At 37.1% G+C, this 15,686-nt stretch overlaps 1 protein-coding gene across 1 annotated transcript in view; it reads right to left on the bottom strand.

The window, feature by feature from the left end:
• The window catches only part of CCDC141 (coiled-coil domain containing 141), a 217,521-nt gene that overhangs the window by 27,705 nt on the left and 174,130 nt on the right, over positions 1-15,686 (bottom strand). The window contains exons 12-17 of the mRNA XM_032755264.2: positions 15,333-15,512; positions 9,675-9,854; positions 8,969-9,094; positions 6,755-6,943; positions 5,677-5,856; positions 3,441-3,590 (exon numbers count right to left, since the gene is read on the bottom strand). Of these exons, the coding sequence (XP_032611155.1) occupies positions 3,441-3,590; positions 5,677-5,856; positions 6,755-6,943; positions 8,969-9,094; positions 9,675-9,854; positions 15,333-15,512 (1,005 nt within the window). The remainder of the gene's footprint in view (positions 1-3,440; positions 3,591-5,676; positions 5,857-6,754; positions 6,944-8,968; positions 9,095-9,674; positions 9,855-15,332; positions 15,513-15,686) is intronic.

Below are 15,686 nucleotides of genomic sequence, written 5' to 3'. Positions count from 1 at the left end.
TACCAACCTGATTCTGTCATTACTATTCTTTTCAGCAAAGTAATTGTGATCTGCAATATGAGCCTTGAGTTACAAATTTCCATTAACATCATGTAAACGTAAAGGTAATTTTTTTGGTCAGGTTGAAAGAAGAAAACATGCTTGATATTTACTTATTACATTTCTAAATGTAGATGTGTAAAGAATGATGTTTCTGTGTCATGTAAAATGGCAGAGAGTATGTCTACTGTGCTTTGTGTATGAACAACTTATTTATATAGCCAGGCAAGAAAAAATATGAATTATATTCAACATTCAAGCATACAAATGTATCTTTGTGTGAAATGGGTAGGAAACAACACAAAGTCTGGCAGTCTGAAGATTATTTTTCTAGTAGGTAGACAAGAAGAAAATAAGGTTCTACAATTTCCTATGTCTTCATATGAAATTGGAAAAAAAATGTTTTTTTCTCAAATATAAAGCACAAACTATCATTCGTTGTCTTTAAGGCACATCACATTACATTTTAAAAATCACATTTGGAACACTTTATTTTGCCTCGAGGTATTGGGTTCTTTTCTAAGGGCTTTCAGTGCAGTTAAGACCATGTAAGTTAGCTACAGCACAGTGAAGAAAGAAATTTTTTTGAAATAACCAAATGAACTGTACTATTATATCAGATCATACAAACATCTTAGATATCCCAGAAAACAGGGATAGAAGAGGAAAGCATGAAAAAAGAAGATATTTAACATCAGACCATGCAGTAGTTGAATGGCACTGAAATATTATGTAAATCGTGAATTCTGAGTTTAACAAATGATAAGCATGTTGGTGCCCAACAAATAAGTCTGTGGCCTGAAGTTGATTCCCTGGAACACCCTGAGCTGAAACTCTGTTGTCCTGTAGCATATTCATAACATGAAAGTCATATGCTCCTCAGTTTTCCTATCTGAAAAATGAACATACTGAACTGGACATTCTCCAAAATCCATTGCAAGTCAGAGTCTGTGAACTTTCTAACAGTACTGTAAGCACATTGAAAGTGAAATGGTGTTTAAAAATCAACTTTAAACATTAAATGCTATACTTGGTTCAGTCCTCTGGCATGTTATCTAATTTTGTTTATGCAGAAAAAAATTAGTGTAACGTATCGTATTTAATTTTACATACGTTTTAAGCAGCTATACCCAAAGACTAATAATGATAACAACAATAATAATGTCTAGATAGCAAATATTATTACCACTGTGGACACTGGCCGTCTGTTTGGGCTCTGCTATTCACAATATAAACTGGAACACACGTATTTTTATTTTCCTAAGGGGCACGGAAAATATTCCTTCGGATTATTTTTCCTTAGGCCTGTGGTGGGAAAGTCCAGGGTGTGCACACTCACTATATCTCCACAAAAAAGCAGAAGTGACAAAGACTCAAAGTTCTCAAAGGTCATTTAAATGCGAAATTGTAAGTTACATGAAAGATGAACTGGATCAGTAGTGGAAGCAAATGGGAAGAATATCTCTCTTAAAATGTAACAGCATGCTAAAGTAATACCTGATTCTTAAATCAAACCCGCATGTATCTGGCTGCTCATTCCTGACACGGTACAGACAATCCTGGGGCGTCCCTACTATTGACAGGAAGGGAAATTTGTCATCCCGGCCGGCTGGCTCCAAACACAGTCTCATCATGAGGCAGTCCCTATAAATAGAATTCCTGCTGGAAGGGCCTGAACAGGGAGACATGTCACAGCTCTACAGGGAGATAGAAACGGAGCCAGAGGGGGCTGGGAAAACCCCTCAGCCTGCTCCACTTGCGCTTTAGCAAATGTAGAGCCCAACCATCACTGCAAAGAGAGAGGATTTTGGCAAGACGAAGGTTTACAAACAGAAGTAGAGGAGGAGGAAGAGAAGGAGGGAAAACGGGAAGAAAGGGGGAGAGGAGGAAAGAAGAGAGAAAGAAGAATAAAGAAGATCACTTTAAGGAAAGACTGTAAAGGAATAGTTTCCATGACCATGAATCCACATTTTGTAGCCTTGGGGAGACCAATGTGCTCTGACGGTTTTCCTTAACAAGACGTGATTGACGTGTGAGCAGCAGCACAAGAACCGGAAGTGGCCATTCTATCACGTAGAGGGCAAATTACACTACCGGTTCAACTCCGAAGAGTCGACGTCTCTCTAGCCAAAAGCAACTCCCTGGAACACAAATTCTGAGCTGAAACTCTACAGTCCTGTAGCACACTGCTGAAATGAACATCATTATCAGATGTCAGTTCCTGCTTCCCTCGTGTTTAACAGAATCGAAGTGGCCACTCCTGCTCTCTTCCCCTCAGGTTTTCCTTCCAGCCATGGTCCATCCTGCACCTGCCTGTGGTCTGTCAATGTGTGGCCTACAGGAAGGGCCACTTCAGAGCCAGGCCATTAAAGTTGAGTTATTTATACTTATTTCTGTGCTTTAATGTTGTTGGATAATATTTGATACTTGCTGGGTCTAGTTGACGTAAACTGGGCATAAACAGAAAGTGAAGAAAGTTTTCTGCCTCCTTTTCCACCACCTTCTTTCCCAATGGACTTATAGCTTAATGGGCTCAGAAATATTTTTCTCTAAATGGAGATAAATCTAGAATTATGTGTACCCTTGTGTTCTGCTATCACTTCCCAGTCAAGAATCAGAACCATTGCTATCCCAATCTGTGAGTTGTTTTCTCAGAACAAGTAAGCCTTTCAATGGAAAGCTTAGCTAGGAGCAGGTGGTGGTTGTGATTTAGTGAATATCTAGGTGTTGTGGATTTGTTACAGTTGAGGCGGAGGAGGTAGAATTAAGCATGTGGAGGTGCATGGATGTAGAAGATCACTTTGATCTGTTATTTGTTTTTTTCTTGAAGAGTTGTTTTGCCAGAAAAGCCAGTCAGTTTGAGTAAATATGAAACCAGCCACTTGACCTCAGTGCTAATACTTCGTAGCCTCCAAAGCAAAGTGTCTGCTCCCTGGCCCCTGGCACCATTGATTCACCATGAGTCAATGACCCTTAAATAGAATCTCAGCAGGCTGGAGTTGGCTGCAATGAACTGGTCAATGTCACCCCTTCCTCTGGGTCCTGAAAAAGCTGTATCCACTGAAGCAAATGACTGCTATACAGGTTTGAGGGAGAAGGGGGAAGCAAAAAACAAACAAACAAAAGCAACCAAAAAAACTGTACTACTGAATTATAGGTTTTTCTATGCACTGACATCATACTGACTTCAACAAATTTGAGAGCTTGACGTTTACTCAAACTTCCAGATCCCTGAGGTCACTGCTCAGTGGATTAAAAGAAATAAGTGAGAAGAAAGTCTCCTGATTCATTGTGTGTTTGTGTGTGTGTGGGAGTGTGCACATATGTGGACATTTAGACATATGCTTTAGGGTCAAATAGCTTTTTGGCAATGTGCCAATTCTCACCCCTCCCACCCCCACCTCATTTATCTTGTCTCTCATGGCGCAGTACTCCGCACTATGGGACAGGGTCCGTTCATACTCCTCAGCTTTGGCACGCCACTTCATGCTGTCCTCCTCAAGGAGCTCCAGCTGCTGCTGTAGGTTCTTTGCAGAAACATTAGAGCAGTGCTAAAAGAGACAAATGGTGGTAACAGAGAGAATGGATGAAACAGCAATAAGACGAGTAGGCTATTTACCTGAATTATGAAACTCATAAATGACACTTTTTAAAAAAAGAAATAGGTTCCTGATTTATTTTACCTTAAACATATTTGAACATAATTATTTCAGAAAGAAGCCAGACACCCAACATTATGGAAAAGACATTTCCCAGCTCGAATCTCTAGTATTGAAGATTCGCTCATCACACCAAACTCCTCAGAGACGCCATTCATTACAGGGTATAATTTTACTTCAAAAGGCATAAAATATGCATTAGAAACATTTGATTTCTGCACTATAATTTTCCTGTCAGCTTGAGCCTAACCTCAGGTTCATTATGCAAGTGCTCCAATCTCAGCTCAGCACAGTGGGGCTGCCAGGGCCAAGGCCAGAAGAGGATTGGAGAACAATTTACGTTATTTGCACAAAGTGAGACTTCTTGCTTTCTTTTTCTTTTAAAAATAAATGTACTAATAAAATAAACTCTTTAAAAAGAAAGCTCTTTCCTGGCAAAAAACCAATTCCATTAATAACAACAGATAATTTGTATTTCTCTTTCAGTTTAAAAAATATATATTTTAGATTCACTCTATTTCATATAGTTTAGTGGATATCTTACATGTATTTTAAAATAAAATGGGCCATTATGATTTTATTAATGTTATACCTATTGTTAGAGTAAACATAATCTTTTCTCCCCTCAAGTTAGAAATCTGGAGAAGGATTTTTGTTTTTTGTTGTTGTTGTTGTTGTTGTTTTTGTTTGTTTGTTTTTTTGAGATGGAGTCTTACTCTGTCACCCAGGCTGGAGTGCAATGGCTGGATCTCGACTCACTGTAACCTCTGCCTCCCGGGTTCAAGCGATTCTCCTGCCTCAGTCTCCCAAGTAATTGGGATTACAGGCACGTAATACCACGCCTGGCTAATTTTTGTGTTTTTAGTAGAGACAGAGTTTCGCCATGTTGGTCAGGCTGGACTTGAACTTCTCGGCCTCCTAAAGTGCTGGGATTACAGGCGTGAGCCAATGTGCCCAGGCTGAAGAAGGAATTTTTTTTAAGAATCAATGTCCAGTGTGTTATTGATGAAAATTTGATCTGGGAATATTTCCTTCTCTTTTAGGCCCCTCTTTTGAAGTCTGACAGTGGCATCAAACAAATCCAATGAGCCCTGGCTAGAATCAGGGGGCTTGGACTCCTCCATTCTGGGCTTTTATGGGTAAGGTGGGAATTTCTGTTTGCCTCAAATTCTCCATTCATAAAATGACAGCTCTGGCCTGGATGAACTCTAAGATCTAGATGGTCTTCCAGATCTGCAATGTCAAAACAGCACTGGCCAACAAAATGTGAACCACACAAATAATTTAAAATTGTCTAGTAGTCATATCAAAAAATCAAATAAAAAGCTAGAGCAAAATTAATTTTTATAATAACCAACTATGTCCAAATATCACCATTTTAACATGTAAGTAATATAAAAAATACTAATATGATTGCTTTTCATAATACCTCTTTGAAATCTGGTGTGTATTTCATACTTTGAGCATCCTCATTTGTTGCTAAACTTTGATCAGAAATATTTGATCTGTATTTTAATTTTTTAAATTTACAGTTTCAAAAGTTGATTCCCATACCCAAATTGCTCCCAACATACTTAAAAGTTTTCCAATAACTATACTGAGGATCGATTTTTAAATTTATATTTAAATTAATGCAAGTTAAATAAAATTAAAACTTTAGTTTTTTAGTTGCATTAGGCACACGTCAAAGGCAAAAAAGTGACTGCCACACTGGACTACACAGATCTACTATATAAATACTCTTTAAAAAATTTTTTTCATGAAAATAGAGGTATTCAACAAGACTTTTATATTCAGATTTTCTACTTAAAATTTTTTCTTTTGTCAGAGGGTAGAAACGAATCACAAATAACTACCCCAATGGTTTAATTTATTTTTAAATTTAACATATACTAAGCAATCCGCCTGGTTTCTTTCATATGCTAGGCCAAGCCCCAGCTAGAACTGAGTCTAAATGATGGTGATATTAGATGCTTACAGGCCGCTGCACTGATGAGATGACGTCCACTCCTAAGGAAAGGGCCAGTCTGTGGAGATGGTCCACACGGGCTTTCTTTTCCTGAGAGCACCGGAGGTGAATCTGCACATCATGGGCATCACCCAGTTCCTTCGGCTGCTCTACAAATTCCAGCTCTCTTGATTTGATGAGATGTCCCAGCTACAATTTAGGGCATTAACAATTAACCTGGGTTTTATATGAAGACAGATTTTTTGTAAGCCTAATTTCTATAGCACATTTTGGTAGCTGGTCGAAATGCTGCCAAGCCCATCTATAAACTGTTGGCATTAGCCAAATAAATGTTAGAATGCTGCAAATCCAATGGTGGTAAAATTGAACTGCTAACATTGTCAGTTCCATTAAAGAAGGAAACAGTCTCTTTGGTCATGACCCAAAACCTTAGCAAGATCTAGGTCTGTGCTCTGAGTAAATTTAGAGGCTATTTTAAAGGGATAATTATTAATATTTCTCCATCTTATGTTAATAGAGACCATAACTATGAAGTTTTTGTAGAAATGCCACCAACAAATAGCACTCCATGATGTCAGGTACTTGAAGTGTAAAAAAAAAGAAACAAAACCTCAAACTTGGTTTTCACCCTCAAAGAGCCTAGAATTGAATTGGAGGGGTGGGCGGGAAGCTATACTTTCAAAAACTAATTAAGAATCAAGATAGTAAAATGCAAGATATGTGGAATAAACAATGAGCTGTAGGATTTTTGAAGAGAGATAAATCATTCCAAGTGAGGTAGGATTGTTGGAAGGAGGTATAGGATTTAGATAAGAGGGAGGAGAAAGACAGACTTGCCAAATAATGGCAGCCTGAGAGTCAAGGGTTGGTGTTAGGTATGTGTGCATCACCTCTGAGGGACAAAGAACTCAGTTTGGCTGGAACAAAAGGAAGAATAGGAACATAGTGAGACAAAAGATAGGGGCTAGATTGTGTAAACTTCTGATATTAGAAGACACAATTTGGCCTTTATTTATTATATAATAATTCATTTTTAATTGCATAGTTTAAAACTCAGGATTTTTCAGACATCCCTTCTAAGCCTTACCTCTTCCTTGACTTGATGGAACTGGACCACCTTGTACAGGATATCCTCGTAATCCTGGATTCTCTCTTTCTGTTTTTGATGGAAGTGAATAAGGTCCTTCAGTTGTTGAGACTTTTCTTTTACAGGGGCTCCTTTGCCAGTTAACTCCTCTGATTCTTTCATAATGTACTGAACCTCATCATTCAATTGCTAAAACATTGAAAGCAATAAAAAATCTTGTTTTTAAACAACTTTTTTACTTTACAACTGACAATATAAAGGTCTAAACAATGAATCACTCTTTCATTTGTTAACAAATACTTATTATGAATGCCCCCACCCTCCAAAATATTTGGGCATTGTGCTGGATGATAGAGATACATTTTTCTATATTCACCTGAGAAGTTTACAAAAAAAAAATAGCATGAGCAATGCGACAAAGATTTCAAAGCTAGGTGGAAAAACAAAGTCATACATTTCTATGGCATACCAAATAATCTATTCATCTGTTAAGTAAATGTATTTTCGATATTTTATGCAGCCCCATGATTATCTCTGATATTTAATACAGACTAGAACCAGGTGGTATGGTAAAAACACCATGAGAAGATGGGTGTAAAAATATATCGGGAATAACTTGTGCTCTGTGATAAAAGAATGATCAGAATGAACCACCAGCTGAACAGCATAGTAGATAGACTGCTTCAAAAGTGGTCATCCTATGATCCACAAATAGCCATCACATGTAGGGAGGGATAAACTGCCTTTCCTTTCACCCAGCATTGCTCAGATAATCCAGATTCTGGAATAGAATTTGCAAAGGGGGCATACTTTAAAGAGAATGCTACTATAGGCTGGGCATGGTGGCTCACGCCTCTAATCCCAGCACTTTGGGAGGCCAAGGAGGGTGGGCCACCTGAAGACAGGAGTTCAAGACCAGCCTGGCCAACATGGCATACAAAAATTACTGGCTGGTGGCACACACCTGTAACCAACTACCCCAGGGGTGAGACACGAGAACACTTGAACTTGGAGGCAAAGGCTAAAAAAAAAAAAAGGACAGTGAGAGAAAGATAGAGAATGTTACTATAATTTCAAGCGTAGATCTTTTATATGAAAGGTAAAAGTAATGGAAATGATTTAGACAAAGGAGATAATTTTCAGAAGAATGACCTAAAAAGGGTCTTCAAGTTCAAGCATTTGGGCATCAAATATATGTGCATCACAGTGGTGACAGGGCTAAAGAAGTGTGGCAACAGTCCTGATTTAGAGGAACTTACACGTGCATGCAAATGTGCACACAAACAAAACACATATAAGCAGATAACACAGGGTGTATTAAAGAGCCTAATATAGGCCAGTCACATTTGCTGAGAGTTTTAAAAGAGTTTGCTGTGGATTACAATGGTGGGTGTGTTTGTATGTAGCAGGCGTGGTGGTTATACTTTACATTGGTGTTTGTCTTAAAGGAATCTACAATTAGATATTCCCTAAAGGAATCTTCAATATTCTGATTCTGGGATTCTTTGAAGCCCACATTTATGAAGTAGTGACAGCTAGAAACACAGGTATCTAAATTTTGCAGCAAAGCATAAGAATCCAGGCAGAAGTATAATGTGACTAGCAGCTGGCAATTTTTGGCAGTTGTGTCACATTTTGGAGAGACAGGAGGTAGGGAAATAGGGATTGCGTTAAGCAGTCAGGGTCAGGAACATGACTCATGGTTTTATTGCTCATATCCTGAAAGGTGGAGTGGAGAGCACAGCAAAATTCCTAGGGTGATGGTACGTGCCTGGGGTGCTGATGGGTGAGGACAGTGACATAACAGTGGTCACCTCAGGGACCCAGGGCAGCAGAGCCTCTGGGTCCGAGGTTGCCCGTCCTTGTTCTGAGATGTCTCAATTTAAAACACCTCTGCACTCCCGAGGAAAAGAATTAGAGTGAAAATACAGGATAAATATATTACTAGTTTAAATAGCTATGTGAATTTTAAAAATCTAATATAAAAATCTATTTAGGACATTTTGTAGCCCTAATGCTGGTATATCATGAAATTCAAAAGAATGCAGGAAAAAAGTAAGAATAATGTCTCTACAGTGGATTTTTAGACAAGCAATACTTTTGTTTTAAAAAATAGAAATTCACCAGCCTATTACAGTTAATCAGGTAAACTGCAACCAAACAGTTTTAAGTATTTTTTTCCATTCACCCAAATCCAGCAATATATTTCTTCACCTGGAACTGAGGCTTCATGTCATTCCATTTTTGTCGTAGATCTAAAATGAACTGGAGGCTCCCTCCAAGGTCAAGTGCAGACACAGGCATAAGTGCTTCCTGAAGAAGTTTTAAGTTGTGAGAAGTCTGAAATAAATATTGGACAGTTACACATGCATTTTCTTTGACATCTCCAGCAAATGTGATCATTCTAGGTATGACGCAGAGTGTGATCAAATTTTTCAAACCCCAGGAAAACACTCAGGGTATGGCATGAGCTCAGGATTCTAAACCACCAAGGAGTAAGGCCCTTGGTTTCTGCTGCCTTTTTTTGTTCTATTGTGGTAAAATATACATAACAAAAGTTACCATGTTTACCATTTTGGGGTGTACAGTTCAGAGGTATGATATTTAATACATTCACATCAATGTGCAATCAACATCACCACCATCCATCTCCAGAACTTATCATCCCAAACAGAAACTCTGTACCCATTAAACAACTCCCCATTCCCTCCCTCTCTCTCTCTCCCAGTCCCTGGTAACCTACATTCTGCTTTCTGCCTCTATGAGGTTGACTACAGGGACCTCATTTATAAGTGGAATCACACGATATTTATGCTTTTGTGTTTGGCTTATTTCACTTAGCTAGTGTTTTCAAGGTTCGCTCACGTTAGCCTGTGTCAGAATTTCATTCCTTTTCACATCCCATTGTTCCTCGCCTCACCTTTTTAAGTTGCTCTTTGAATGCCGCCCACTGCTGTTTTCCAGGCTTGCTTTCTGTGGCTTTAAGCTGCCATGCCAGCCGAAGGAGGCTAAGTTCTTCCCGTTCTGCTTTCTGGCTTTCCATGGTGTTCTTCATGAGGTACACTTCATTTTTCACATTTAATATCTCGTTCTCTTTTGCCTGTTAAATTAATAATTTATATAATAGCTTTTCTTTCCCAAGAGATACAGCTTTTTGTTGTATATAACTATTTTACAAGGCAAATTCTTTATCACAGCCAAAGCAGAAGACGGTTCTGACATCCAAGCAAGTCCGAACTCCCTGCTCAGAGGCACAGTTGAGCTCTCGGAACCATATACTGTGCTTAGACATCCGGTCCCGAGTTCTTCAAGACCCAAGGGGTGTTTGAATTCCTACCTAGGGTCTGGTTATTTCCTAGGGTTTGAAAGATTATTTAATGAGCAGGGGATCCAGAATTTTTGAAGTGAAGATTTAAAAAATGCGTATACCTATACGCATTTTAAGTATACTCCATAGTTTATTTTCACATGCTCATTGGAATATGTCAAAATATCAGTATCAAGGAATAGGAGGGGACAGATTGTTCTGGACCACTTTTTTTTTTTTCTTTAAACTATTCCATTGTATACATTGCAATTATTTTAAATGTCCTTTGCTGTTTCTCAAGTTCCTCCATTTTGTGAGAACTGAAATGAGTCTGTATCTCTGTATTCAGAACTACATCATACACTGGAAGCACAGTATCTAAAATCAAATATTTCACTTCCCAGCTTTCATATGTTCTGCTTGACTGGTTCGAAATCTTTTAAACAATGGTTTTAAACAAGGGGAAATTCAATTAGAGGTAAAATGATAATAAGAGCAAAGAGTAAGACTATGCATGCTTTATTTCTGTAGAAACATTTAAAAAATGCACAGGAACATTCATTTGGCAAAACAATTATTATGTTTTTTACTTTAATAGCCAGGCTTTCTCAATAAATCTTCAAATTTCTATCATCTCAATGACAGCAATTGACAGTATCATAAATATTTAACAGGATCTTTTAAAGATAGGCCATTTTATTTTAAAATTATTTTAAATGATATGGATATTGCACACTTATATTTTTATATTATTTTACACATTATACAGTGGCAATTCCAAAAAATATATATATTTGTAGGTCCTAAATGAGATTTCCCCCATGAACTTAAGAATAAAATTATATATTCCCTCATTATTAATGATACATAATAAATTATGAAAGATATTAGACAACTACAGCAGAATCCACCCGAAATTATACTTTTATCTATATTATAAATAAAATTATATTTCACATATTTTAAAGAAATGATTAAGCAGAATGTATTGTATTATATAATTTAATATAAATTTTGAAACTGCAGCATGCCAATGACAACTTTAATCAGAAGGATATGGTGGTCTGAGTGAGGTCTAGAGAAAGGAGAGCTAAAGTAGGATTCGTAGATGTCTAGCTAGTAGGATCTGTGAAAAGTGATCATGTATTTGGCAGACGAATATTTTGGCCACTCAAGAAGATTGAATAATTTGCCTGAGGTCTAATTAGTAAACACAGTACTCATTTTACTTCTGTGTAGGACATGGAAAATTTTTGCCATAATCCAGTCTAAATAGGCCACTAAAGCATTCATTTTTCGTTTATATTCATGCACCATGAATGGTTTTCTGATGTCTTGCTTTTCAGATACCTTGCTAATAGGAAGGCTGTATCCCAGATAGCATTCTTGGTATTGGCCATTATAAATTAATAAATTAGCACCTTCATCAAGATGTCTGCCATAATTTGGGCCTGAATCAGTTTCTCTGATCTTAATGATTTTTAGATGAACTGAAATTTTTTCTATTTCTGGCATGAAAATATGAGCCACAAGAACCCAGTAAAGAACAGAACACTCAACTGAGTATACCAGCTGGCCTCTGCCTTCTTAACAAGCCAATTAGTCACCATGATTCAACAATAATGTTTGTTTAAAAGCCTAGTGGTCCAAAAGATATAAGAATAAAAAAAATTGTTTTACTTACTTTACCAACAATTTCATCTCTCCAAATGTTGCTAACCAATAAATTTCCTTATTACGTGGGCTTTAATTTTATCAATAAGGAGGAACTTATTTATCATATAATAGGGGTAAAGACCTTAGGGTAGAGTGACCATGTTTATGACATCAAGATAAAAGACCACCAAAGCACAGTAGTAAAATATATGCTGTTTCTGGGAGATCTAAGTGGGCATGGAATATTATGATAACCTAAGTTTATTTAGATAGTCTATATCTATATTTGTGTCTACAAAATATAATTTGGAATAAATTATCGTTGCAGATCTTTAAAAACGAAAATCTGACTGTACAATCTGAAACATTCTAAATAAGTAACAAAGGACTTCTGGGTAGAATGGGGTAGCCAGTGGCAGAGCAGTGCTTTTCCTTAGAATACCTAGAAAAGCTGAGTAAAATGCAGAAGGAATCCATTTGAAGGAAGCAGAGAGCTGCTCGGACAACTAGAACTAGAGAGGCTGACTCCAGAGAGGGAAGAACCTGAGCAAAAGGCCTCTGGAAAGCAGAGTGGAGTTTTTCAGCAGACTACCCAAACAAAGATTGGAGTTTGTGACCTGCCAGGGGCAGAGACCTCAGAGAAAGCACCTAGCTCTCAATACAAAACTCTGGGAGCCTGAGGGGACAGGACTACACTGCAAACACAACTCCACCAGCTTCTGATTGGCTTGAGTGATTGCCCACCAACGCCTGTCTGGAGAAAGAAGGGTGACCCTTTCTTGAAGAAGAAAACACCATCTGCCTATCCTCCAATTTTTTATACATAATGTCTGGCATTTGATAAATATTCACTAGTTCTGCCAAGAAACAGGACTACAGGACTGGAAACCAAGAGAAAAATTAGACAACAGAAACAGCTCCAGATTGGCCGGGCACTGTGGTTCATGCCTGTAATCCCAGCACTTTGGGAGGCAGAGGTGGGCAGATCACTTAAAGTCAGGAGTTCGAGACCAGCCTGGTCAACATGGTGAAACCTCGTCTCTACTAAAAATACAAGTATTAGTCAGGCGTGGTGGCGGGTACCTGTAATTCCAGCTAATCAGGGGACTGAGGCACGAGAATCGCTTGAACCCAGGAGCTGGAGGTTAAAGGGAGCTGAGATCACACCACTGCACTCCAGCCTGGGTGACAGAGCGAGACTCCATCTAAAAAAAAAAAAAAAAAAAAAAAGAAAAGAAAGGAAAGAAAGAAAGAAAGAAAGAGCTCCAGATCCAAATGTTGTAGTTAGCTGATGAACATTTTAAGTGCCTAGGGTTAATATAGTTCAAGAAAGTATTGGAAAGATGGGAAAAGAGCAGACAAGAAACAGAATTTCATCAGTAATTTAATAAATAAAAGTACTGACTGTAGATTCCAGAACTAAAATTTCTCTAATGAAGTTAGTAATAAAAAGATAGACAAAATTATGCAGTTTGAAAGTATTTGAATTCCCTTAGGTAAATCAGAAACATACATAATCAACAGATGGGAGAAGACTGATTGAACTATGTAAAAGTTCGAGAGAGAGACAGAGAGATAGACAGATAATACATGTTCTAAATGTTCTAAACAAAAAATAATTTTTTTTTTTTTTGCAGTAAAGCACCTAGATCACATAGGCACATGGGCAAATTGCTTAGCAAGTTTTTTTTTAATGTTTCAGGCTCGTGTTGGATAAATTAGAATCAGCTAATGCATATTTTATTTCCAAGTAGGTTTATCAAGAATGGTCTTCAAACAACAAAAGTTGAAACAAGATAAAGAGAAAATTGTAGCTCCAAGTAGATGAGGGTAGTTAGAACCTAACTCTTCCAAATGAATTCGGGCTCCAGACTGAGATTAATCACATCCCAGGTACAGAGCAAATTGCAGCTGTCGGTTATCTTTGAAAATCTACAGAAACTAGAAGGGCCATAAAATTAGAGGACAGAAAATGCCCTGATTTTCGAAAGGAGGAAAGGATGGACTATACAATTTACAGATTGGTAAGCTTCACACTGAAAATCAGTGCAATAAGTTCATTACTTACCAGTCACTTTGTGAGCATTTTGGAAAGAATGCCTTGATCGCTAGGAGCCAACCTGATTTATGACAAATTGTCTATGTCATTGATAGGATACTAGGTAGGTAAACCTTCTTTTGAGCAGTTTATTTGAGAAAGTCTCCCATTATAGACTTAATACAAAGATTATGAAGTAGTGGCTGAATTAAGTACTACTGGGAGCATTCATGATTATTTTAAAAACTGGTTAATCAGTAGACGGCTGGAATGCCAATCTGCCCTTTAGGCATTTATATTTAAGTACTAATTGCTGCCATAGAAAGCTTACTTGTCATATCTACAGAATTAAACCCAAGACAGATGGCTAATATACTAGATAGTTTCAAATTAGTTTAGCAAGATGGGATCATGTTTGAAGACTAACAAAATAAAATTAAATAAGAAAAAATATAAAGGCCCACATTTGTATAAAAAAGGTAAATGGCTGACACAGGTATAATATGAGAGAGACATGGTTTGACAGAAGCTGCAATAAAAATATGAGAGTTTTGTTCTATCACAAGCTTAATATGTACCAGCAAAGTGAAACTACTGCTAAAAATGTTAGCATAATTGTAGGTCTCATTAGCAAATAATAATGTCCAGTTTATTGTACTCTATGTTGCACTGGTAGTTCACTTTTTGGTTACATTTGATGAATGATCTTGACAAACCATAGAAAATCCTGAGAAAGGGGGATCAGCATAGAAAGAAAAATAAAGCTCCTTCATAAATGATGGAAAGGATTTTTAATGCTGCAGACAAAACTCAGACATAGCAACTGTTTTTAATGTTGGAAGGACTTTCATGTGTAAGAGAAATTAAATATGAATACTTTTTGTCCCTGTGTAGCTACAGAAGATTAGGAGTAGATATGGAAACAGATATATTTAACATTAAAAAAAAAAAAAAAGGTTACTGGCAGCTGGCATTCTCCAACAATGAAATGAGCGATTTCATTAGGAAAATACTTGAGGTACTGAAAGAGAAGTGGACTATCTTTTAAGTGTCCTATAGGGAATTTTATATGGGTTATGGGTGGATATAAGGATTCTAAAATATTTTACCGATATAACTCAAGACAGCTAAAGGTTAGGATATTTTTCTAAATGCAATGGACCTTCACTACAAAGAGATCTGCTATGGTAAGAAACTCATCAAAAGTAGATTCATCTTAGAAGTTGTCTTTAGCCCCTAGAAATTTTGAAAGGACCTTGTTGCATGCTTTCAAAATAACACAGAACTTTTGGGTGGACTTCTGAGGACTCTATTTAATAATAACAATGTTGCATTTGGATTACAGTCACTTTCTTCTTAATGGTTAAAACAGCCTTCCTGTTTTAAACTAACCAAAGTTCTAGGCCAAGCAAGCATTTAAATGTTGGGCTTCAGGACTGGTCTAGGTTGAATGAAACTAAAGAGAACTCCCTAGGAGAGAACTGCTGATTAATAGACAGCTGAACCTTTGAAATTATTATTTTGACTTTGATGAGTAATCCTTGCAGAAGGTGTGATCCATTTAATGTCATTCTTACCATATTTATTAAATTAAGGAACTCAAGCCCTAGATCTTGTGTTACAAAACTCTTCTTTAAAAATAGCTGCCACTGCTTCTCAGTCGAGTCAGAACAATGCTTGGCTTTACCATCATCCTGCTCCTTCTGAGGGATTTCGGTTTCATAAAATTCTTTCAAGCTCTGAAACTGCATCTCTACCTAAAAAAGAAAAAGAGAGTTAAGAACACTTAAACACATTTTTTTAAAGAAAAAGAACAGTAGATTCCAATAAAAACCTATATAAAACCTGAAACTACATTATTTGAATTTTTAATTTTTAAACACTTTTATTTATTTATTTATTTATTTATTTATTTATTTATTTATTTATTT

The sequence above is a fragment of the Hylobates moloch genome, unplaced genomic scaffold (assembly GCF_009828535.3).
Source record: "Hylobates moloch isolate HMO894 unplaced genomic scaffold, HMol_V3 SCAFFOLD_1, whole genome shotgun sequence".
Lineage (NCBI taxonomy): Eukaryota > Metazoa > Chordata > Mammalia > Primates > Hylobatidae > Hylobates > Hylobates moloch.
This window is presented reverse-complemented; position numbering and strand designations above follow the sequence as displayed.